General features: G+C 34.6%; 1 protein-coding gene across 1 annotated transcript; it reads right to left on the bottom strand.

Moving 5' to 3' along the window:
• Positions 1-6,945: 6,945 nt before the first annotated feature.
• Positions 6,946-8,499, bottom strand: LOC127164735 (uncharacterized). Its single transcript, XM_051108771.1, has one exon. It carries the CDS (start codon positions 8,417-8,419, stop codon positions 7,787-7,789), a length of 633 nt encoding a protein of 210 aa, XP_050964728.1. The 5' UTR covers positions 8,420-8,499; the 3' UTR covers positions 6,946-7,786.
• Positions 8,500-10,347: the final 1,848 nt, after the last annotated feature.

The raw sequence follows: 10,347 nt of genomic DNA, 5'->3' as shown, positions 1-10,347 counted from the left end.
CAAGTTTTTTATTTAATAAATAAAAAGAAAACAAGTAAGAAATAGAATAGAGAGTGCTAATGTCAGAGGGTCAAGTTTTTTTATTTAATAAATAAAAAGAAAACAAGTATATAGAATATAAATAGAGAGTGCTAATGTCAGAGGGTCAAGTTTTTTATTTAATAAATAAAAAGAAAACAAGTATGTAGAATAGAAATAGAGAGTGCTAGTGTTAGAGTATCATGTTTTTTATTTAATAAATAAAAAGAAAACAAGTAAGAAATAAAATAGATAGTGCTGCTGTTAGAGGGTCAAGTTTTTTATTTAATGAATAAAAAGAAAACAAGTATATAGAATAGAAATAGAACAGAGAGTGCTAGTGTTAGAGGCTTTTTTATTTAATAAATAAAAAGAAAAATAGGCACAATTGAAATAGAATAGAGAGTGCTAGTGTTAGAAGGTCAAGTTATTAACAAATAAACAAACTGAAAACAAGTAAATAGATTAGAAATAGAATAGAGAATGGTAGTGTAAGAGGGTATTTTTTTTATAAATAAGTAAAGTAGGTAGAATAGAAATAGAATAAAGAGTGCTAGTATTTGAGATTCAAGCTTTTTTGTAATTTAATTAATAAAAAAAGAAGTAAAATAGAAATAGAATAGAGAGTGCTAATGTTAGAGGATCAGATTTTTTATTTAATAAATCAAAAGAAAATTAGGTAGAATAATAAATAAAATACAGAGTGCTAGTGTTAGAGGGTCAAGTTTTTTATTTAATAAATAAAAAGAAAAGTAGATAGAAGAGAGATAGAATAGAGAGTGCTAGTGTTGAAGGATCAATAAAACATTACTTTAACAGCATAAGATGCTATTAGAACATAAATCCCCAATGTGTATAACTGGTAAGACAAAAATAAGAAGGAACATAATATTTAAATGAAAAACCACACGGGGTACTGGAAATTTAAAAATGAGTTGTTCTTTTTCACTTCCAATAAATAAATAAAAACTAAACAAATAAATAATAACATGATTTTAACAGTATTTTTCTGTAAAATTACATGAAATGTTCCATTCTATTTATTAATTGACCATTTATTGTAAGGTAACGTACCATTAAACAATTAAAAGTCTTTTACTGCAACATTTTTACCGTATTTACAGTTTACAGTCTATTACGAAAATCTTTTACAGTGTGTGTGTGGGAGAAAGCGAGAGACAGTGATGAAAGAAAGCATGACAAAAATTCTCACACACACCTTTCACGGATGATTTCAGCCTTTAAGCTACACCTGAAACCCAGGCTGTGGTTGTACCTTATTCTCAGTGGTTTTACAAGTGTAAAAAACAATGACATGACAAATTATGAAACCTTATGCAACACAGCACAGCTCTGAAAACTCATGATTACATCAGTTTCCTTCCTGTGTGCTCCTTTGACTAAACCGATCAAACTGACTTATTCACATGTAATTCCCGGACTCACCCCATTGTAGTATTGTCATGCAATAGTTCGCGTTTAATCTGAATGATTTCACTCATTCACTTTAAAGCTTATTTAGATTCCTCTCTCCTTCCTTATTCCTTCCACAGATTTGTATCATTTCCTTAATTTTTCTAATTCTTTCAGTTTCTAGAACAATTGTTACATTCATAAAACCTGCTCTGATGTGTGTGTAGTATCAGTTCACACGTGTTACTCCGGAACTGCAGTAACGTTACTCTGCATTTCGACCATTCCATCAGCATGAAGCAGAACTCTCTTTCTTTTCCTTAATTAACCATCTTCAGACTTCAGAGTCATTTCAATAATGCCATACATTCCTTTGAAAATACCACAAGTATATGCACGTACAAATTACAACATCAAATGATGCATTAACAGCAAAGTTCACACAGCGGTCGTTTCAGGACAAGCAACAGAATGTTGTTGCTGCTGAGTATTAAGATATATGCATATTAACATCTTTTATTTGCACTATATATACACACACATATATATATATATGACCAATATCACACAAGTAGCCTTGCGATATTCTTCAGCTCAATCTCATATTCACAATAAAAGATTTGAATGTCCATTCAGGAAGCGTTATCTTTGTCGTATTATTCCTTCATCTATTAAGGGTGATTTCCATTTGTTGACTGGGTCTTTCTTGTTTACAACCCTGTTTTAGTCTATTTTAATATAAAAGTCTTTACTGCTGACTCACTCATAAAAACTCTCATAAAAACGTATTCAGATTCCTTCCTTATTCCGCTCACAGATTCTTATCATTTCCTTAAAGGGGTCATCGGATGCCCATTTAACACAAGTTGATATGATTCTTTAGGGTCTTAATGAAAAGTCTATAATATACTTTGGTTAAAAATTCTCAATGGTTGTGTAAAACAACACCCTTTTTACCTTGCCAAAATCAGCTCTGCAAAAATCATCCTGTTCTGATCAAGGCTGCTTTAAATGTTAATGAGCTCTGCTCGCCCCACCCCTCTCTTCTCTCTGTGGAGTGACGGGCCTGTTTACTTTAGACGCATTTAGCCGCGTTTAGCCACTAAACTTGCTAACTAGCACGTTATTAGGAAAGGTGATTGCAGAGATTCATAAAAAAACCCCTTATACTCCCTTCTGCTGTTGGTGAAGTTGGATCACGAATGATTTGCGCGAACATAGACGTATTTATGTAGATCGGGAGGCGCATTCCATTCACAAACAAACGTAATCCACCGCATCTTCAGCGGCTCAGATGTCGGGAGTAAATGACGACCACTATGTATGGAGATATTCTTGTCTAATTTACATAATTGCTCTGGCATTAAAAAAGAGGTTGGACTGTTACAACTGATCTGAGGTAAGACACTCATGTCAATCAACTATCGTGGGAGCGGCCTCTGTCGGTGTGATGCCACAAAAAATTGATTGGATTTGTACATACACTGCCAACACACATTAATGTTCAAACAACATGAAAAAGTGAACTTTGCATCCGATGACCCCTTTAAGTTTTCTAATTCTTTCAGTTCATCTATTAAGGGTGATTTCCATTTGTTGACTGGGTTTTAAAAGGTGTTGTTGAAAGTAAAAATAACCTCCTTGTTTACAACCCTATTTTAGTCTTTTTTTATTTTTATTTAGTCTATTTTAAGTCTTTTGGCTCTTGGCAGTTTTATGAGTACTGAACGGCTGTTGATGCCCTGAAGCTCACATCCCCGAAAACATTAAAGCAAATTTTCAAATAGACGTTATCATTACTAAATGCATATCTGAAGTCTAAACAAGTACAGTCTCGCATTAAAACTCTTAAACATTCCACGACACAAAAACATTTTAAAAAATTTTAGTGGATTTGGGCATCTGCCATGACACTCCCTGTGAGGAATTTTGTAAATAAATTTCCCCACCGTTTTCTTCCAGTAAAAGTGGGTGTGGCCATTTGTAAATTTTATGGGTGTGGCTTCCTGTTTCATCCACATCCAGCAATTTGTAGCTATACAACACAGCTCGTTTTGCTGCCTGATATTGTGAATTTGTGTGTCTTACCATGTTGTTTTCAATGTATTATCTTAATTATGAACAGGCTGGTTTGTAGTGCAGACAGATTTATCTTTTACTGCAAGTTGTTATTCTTCTCAATATTTCCCTATAGCAAATAATGAACTGGAAATCTCTCATGCTTACTTCCACGTAGAGGGAAATTTAATACCAGCACCAAGCATAATCTTTTAGAGTCATGAGAAAAATGCATTCAGTCACTTTTATCTTTTTCCTGCCTGGTTTTATGTTTATTTGACAATGCTGGTTACATTTTTTTTTTTTTAATGGGGCCATCGGATGCCCATTTTCCACAAGTTGATACGATTCTTTAGGGTCTTAATGAAAAGTCTCTAATATACTTTAATTAAAAATTCTCAATGGTTTTGTAAAACAACACCCTTTTTACCTTGTCAAAATGAGCTCTGCAAAAATCATCTCATTCTAAGGGGCTGTTCCTTTAAATGCAAATAAGCTCTGCTCGCCCCGCCCCTCTCTTCTGTCTGTGGAATGACAATCTTGTTTACTTTAGCCGCATTTAGCCGCGTTTAGCCGCTAAACTTCCTAACTACCACATTATAAGGAAAGGCGAAAAAACACTTAAACACACTTCCGCTCTAAGTGAAGCTGGATCATAAATGATTTGTGCGAACATAGACGGATATATGTAGATCGGGAGGCGCATTCCCTTCACAAACAAACCTAATCTACTGCATCTTCAGCGGCTCAGATGTTGGGAGTAAATGTTGACCACTATGTTCATTATTACATCCAGCAACACAATACCTCAATTGTTCAATCTGAGATATTCTTGTCTAACTTACATCCAAACAAGGAAAGTGACTGGACCGTGACAGCGGGTCTGAGGTGGCTCATGTCAGTCAACTATTGTGGGAGCGGCCTCTGTGGGTGTGATGCCACACCGACAGGCATCTGAGAACGGCTCGATTTGAAAAATGGGGTAATATTTTTACAGATTAATTAAAAACCACTGCATGGATTTTTATCATTATAGGGTAGATTTGTACATACACTGCCAACACACTAATGTTCAAACAACATGAAAAAGTGAACTTAGCATCCGATGATGCCTTTAAGCGAATAGCTAAATGAAACGTTTATTATTATTATTATTATTATTATTATTGTTATTATTATTTAAATAATTTATATTCATGTTAACACATTTAACAGACACACTTAGGCAAAGCATGTTAAATTGCATTCACGTATTACCCGGGAATAAAATCCACAATCTTGTGACTGAATGCTGCTCCTGCAGCAAATGATCTGAGAGTGTTATACACTCTGAAATAATAGATTTAAAAGTGTGACATTTTTTATTTATTTTTTTATTTTTTTATTTTAACAAACCCATTTCTGTTCTCATATTCAGAGAATAACAGACTAAAACTGTACTTCTCAAGTAAAACATATAGTGAAAATAAAGTAGTTCTAAAAATAAATTTTTAATCATTCTTTCTTTTTTTTTTTTAATTTCCTTTTTTCTGCAGTTCTTAAACCATTTTTTTGTTACTTAAGTGTTTCTTCACTAAAGAACCTTTTGTGTAATGGAAAGATTTCAGGAATGTAAGAGGATCCGAATTTAACAATATGCCAGTTAAGTGCCTTTTTTTTTTTTTTTAAGAGTATAACTGTAGAAACCCATGTAACAATGATTGTGCCATACATTTAGGATGTACTTTAGGCTAACTTTTGCACATTTATGAAATTGTATTTTGCTTAAACATTCACATTAAGAAACAGGACAAACCGGAAATGACACTTTGGCACAGAGTTGAGTCCAAACATGTGCAGTTTATTCTAATACAGTCGTCTAGAGATCTAGAAGCTCACCTGAGGCCTTTTCGACAGCATTTCTGCGTGAGCACACAGTTACGTGTCAAGATACCATTTTGATTTTTGTACAGCCTGTCTTTGATCAAGCCCCAACAGGCCGAACACACCTTGTCCATGGGAGGAATTCTCCTTTTCTCTTCTTTTCTTACCACAGTATCTTTTTTCATATCGTAGCGCTTGGGTTTCAGGGCAGTATAGGCGGGATTCATTCACAGCATGTGGTGCCATTTGACTCACCGCTCTGGAATGCCAGCTCACAGAGAGATGGAACGGATGAAATGACAAAACAAGGAAAACCAGGAGGTTTGTGTGCACAGGGAGAGCAAGTGTTTGGTTTGGGGGAGTTTAAAAGTAAACAAAATCATCGATTTGAATTTGTGGCTGTGGAAAGTAAATGATTTTTTTTTATGTGCACTGGAGAGGAAGTACATCGGGGAATCTCCCACAAGGCTTCCTTGTGGGCTGCTGGCCACAATTTCCACCAGGTCATAGTTGTAAACACAAATATGACCAATGAGATATGTGCTTGTGTGTATATTTAGTACGTTAGATTTCAGAGAATTGACAAAGCCATACTAAAAGTGAAAGAAACATGCCTAGGATGTGTGTTCAAAGAAACATTTATAAACAATCATATCTAAAACATCATTTAGTCTTTAAAGCATGCTTTAAAGACCTTATGAAGCAACTTTAAAACAATATTAAAGAGTAATACTGCAAAAAAGTACAGTACATACCCTATGTCTAATGTTTAAGAAACTAAACCCAAATGCACAAAAACAGAGGACGTTTAGTAGATAATGAGATACAATATCATTAGATTAAAAAAAATAATAATAAATAAAATATATATATATATATATATATATATATACATATACATATACATATATACTTAAATATCATGTACATAACACTAACAAAAATTTAAAAAGTATAATAATTTCAGTAACACTTCACAATAAAGGTCATTAGTTAATAATAGTTAGCTACATTAGATAACATGAACTAAGAATGAGCATTTAATAATCTTAGTTAATGTTAATTTCAGCATTTACTAACACATTAAAATCCCAAGATGTGTTTGTTAACATTAGTTAATGCACTGTGATTTTAATACTCATTCCCATTCACATTTAATAATCATATGCAGATATTTTTCCACATAGTTAAGATTGATGATGGAAAATAATAGAATAATGTGTCAGCTATTAACTGTTGACCTCATTTTGCATGATTGTTAATGATCTGGTCATTTCCTTCCTTGATTATTTTCTTTCTAATATTGCCAAATGAAGTTATGATGCATTCGACTGACAAAGCACTTTTTCCTGAAAACTCTTTTTTTTTAAGAACAGTGAGGTTTGGTTAATGACACATTCTAAAAATGTAACATAGTTGTTACTTTAAGGAGTTTTTTAGGCCTAATGTTTTAAAATAACATTCATTGGTATAAGCTAAAAAAAAAAATCCTTAGAACTGGTATATTTAGATCTTATCACATTTTAAAGTTACAAAACATTTTTGCATACGATCATGTAATGAAAGTAAAGTAAAAGGATGACAAAAAAATAATTGTGATCAATGCAGCTTTATTCATTATATGAACATCATGGTACTTTACACATTTTCATTTTTATAATGCTCATAATCTTTATGCCTGGTGTTAATATTATGATGATTATCTTCAGGATTCTAACAAAACTATTGCAGAGTAGTTAACTAAATATTTCTGTTCTAATATTTCAATCAATCAAAAACAGTTTTTTTTTTGTTTTTTTAAAGGGCTATATCAGCAAAAATGTTCATGTATTTCTACATAACATGTCATAAATCATACATTTGTCCATATTTCTTGTTTCAGTATTGTACTTATAGATGTGGCACTGAGACCACAGCTCATTCGAGCTTATAATATTACAAGAAGATAGGAATTGAAGATGCAAATGTCAGTTTATTTTCACAAGACAAAAGGAAATAAATAAGTAAATAACAATAAATAAATAACATTAAATAAATAGCTACAACAAACATTTCTTCATATAACACATGAAAATCTTCAATGTGAGATTCAAGTATTTCTGCAAGCGGCAGCGTTCAGCAACACAAATGGTCATTGCGACACCCTCATGAGTTCAGACATACAACAGGTCTACTTGTGAGGCTACATGATAAATCTCTACACTTCAAGTGAAACATTTTCAAGTAAATCTAAATGAGCCATTCAAGTTTCATTCCATTATAAAGTCTCTTCGTCATTCACTTCCGTTGGATGTCTCCTCAGCTTGTGTTTTCCATCACTTCGCCCCGCTCTGCAAAGACCAGCTGGGTTCTCCAGGCACCACAGGAGCCTGTTTTTCTTCTCAACGAAGGCTCAGTGAACTTGATTAGTCCACAAACTTGATTCTGAGTTCATTCAGTTCTCTGTGCCAAGTCTATGGTACACTGGATAAAGTAGGGCCACCACGTATCCATTCCTCCTGCTCTGCTGGTAGAGAGTGTTGATGTCCTCCTCCCAGCTTGAGCTTGGGCATGTAGTGTTCAGAAGCCAAGAGTTCTCCTTCTTCTCCTCGCTGCTAGACTGGAGCTGCTGCTGAGACATCAGGCTGAAGTCTTCAGAACAGCTGCCCATCATCTGTCTGGCTTGCTTCTCAGCAGACTGGAAGGGGAGAACGTTGTAAGAAGCGGCATCGGTGAAGGTTGGTCCTTCACTCTGCGTGGTCTCAACGGATCCCTCCTCCGTGTAGATCTGCATGAAGACCACCAGGCACAGGACGAGCAGCCAGCGCTTGGCGGGACTCTTCTCGGCCGGTGGCAGATATTTGCGCACTTTGGAGGGGTACATGACGCGGGTGTTCTTCTTGCGCGGCCGCATCGCTGCTCCGCGGTAAGGGAACGCCGGTTGCTGCGGCTCCGGGATCCGCTCGAAAGTGAAGATCTCCGGCTCGGTGTTGCGCGGCATCATCGGTCTGAAATCAAACTGCGACTGCGGTTGAAAGAAAGCGTTTGTTGGTAATGAGAGGACCAGGCTGTCTGATCTGGTGTACATGGCTAGTTCAGGTCAGTTCCAGTATGCTTTAGTTTGCTCTGTGTCTCTGCTTCTCAAAAGTGACTTCTCGAACTTCAGCGTGAGGTTTATATATTTTGCTTTTAAGAGACGCCCATAAAGAAAGCCACACCTTCAGTAGAGACGGAAAATACATGGTTTAAGCAGAAAAGTCCAAGGTTTTACCTTAATATATGAGCTCATCAAATGCCAGTATACTCGAGGGAGCTAAGCATGCTTGACTTCAGACATTTCAGGAAAATATAAGGTTATATAAAAGCAAAAACACTTCATACAATTCATACAAACTTAAAAAAAAAAAAAAAAAAAAGGATCACTTTAAGTGCGATTTTAAATTCATTTTTATTTATTTATTTGTGTTTAGAACACCACCTATATTTTTTATGCTTTATGTTAATTATAGCTACAGTAAGTTTCAGACGGTGGGCTTATTATTTTTGTTTATTTATTTATAAACATATCAAGCGCATATCAAGCACATTTTCAAATAACTTCCTTTTCGTTCTTTTTTTTTTTTTTTACAATTTAAATGTACCGTGTTTTTAAATTACTTAATAGAGCATCACATCATTAACCATGTGTACGCAGTTTAACAATTTATATGACAAAATATTTATATTTCGGTTTATTTTCGGTATCATGCATTATTTAATTCCACATAGATTAAATGCAATTTTATTTATTCATTAAATGGATTCAGTAGTTTAACGTCGCGTTTCAGTTGTTACGTGTCTTTTCTTTGTAATAAGTTGAGAAAAATAGTTTCTAAGTAAATCCTTCTTTCAGGATATTTCTTTCAGTGTAGAATCACATCATTGACTCAGGCATCACTGAAGTGTCATCTAATCACTGTGCCTAAACTAGTAGTATAGGAAGTATTTGGAGGTGTTCCTAGGAATCTTCACCACAACTTGAAAGGGAGGCATGATTTTACAGTAATATATTTGATGAGGGCTAATTATGTGATCAGTTACACTGCACACGAAACTTTTTTTTCCATTCAACTTGCATCGCCTAATTTATGGCTTTCACTGTTGTCTGGTTTCCAGTTGATTACAGCCATAACACGTAACAGTCTGTGAGATTTTCCAAGCCTTATCTTAGATGAGAGAGAGAGAAAAATTGTCAAGATCCCACTGACAGTGTATAGTTTAGTCTAGAACTTTCCTCAGGAAAACCTATCACTGTAAAAAATGATCGTAACTGAAACGGTAAAAGATCTCCGCTAAAACTGTTAATTGGTTAACAGCAGTTCCATGTATTGTTAAAACTGTAATAAACCTAAAAGAGAATTTTAGAATAAAATGCTGGTTAATTTCTGGACGTTTATTGAAAATAAAAACGAAAAAATGAGAAGAAATGTTCGAATTGTGAGATATACACTCACAATTGCGAGGGAAAAAAACTGAACTGAAAAAGGCGCATTCAACTTCTCTTTTTTTTTCATTCTGCGGCGAAGAAAAATTAAGAATGAACTCGCAATTCTGAGACGAAATATCCAAATTGTGAGATATACATTCGCATTTGCGAGGGGGAAAAAATGAATCGTGAAATAAACAGGTGCATTTACTTTTCTTTTTCTATTCCATAGGGAAAAGGGGGGTTTCCCTTTATATTTCTTGGATTTTCCACGGATTTTTAAAATACCTTATCCACCTTATTTTACCCGTAAGAGCGGGCTCGACCAATTCTGAACACAATGGTTTGTACTGCAAACAGTTTTACCGTTTACTGCACTTCCTTATTTTTCTCGTTATTTCCCTACAGGGCTTATGAACCAGAAATCTCACACATTACCAGAACACAGCTTACTTCCGTGTTGAAAAATAAGGTGAATAGGCTAGTGTAGCTAGTCCAGACATACGTTTTTTTCTAAACTTGGAGCAGTTGGCTAGTTGGTTAATATGTTA

This window comes from Labeo rohita, chromosome 5 (assembly GCF_022985175.1).
Source record: "Labeo rohita strain BAU-BD-2019 chromosome 5, IGBB_LRoh.1.0, whole genome shotgun sequence".
Taxonomy (NCBI): Eukaryota; Metazoa; Chordata; class Actinopteri; order Cypriniformes; family Cyprinidae; genus Labeo; species Labeo rohita.
The sequence above is the reverse complement of the archived record's forward strand: the minus strand, read 5'-3'. Positions and strand labels throughout refer to the sequence as shown.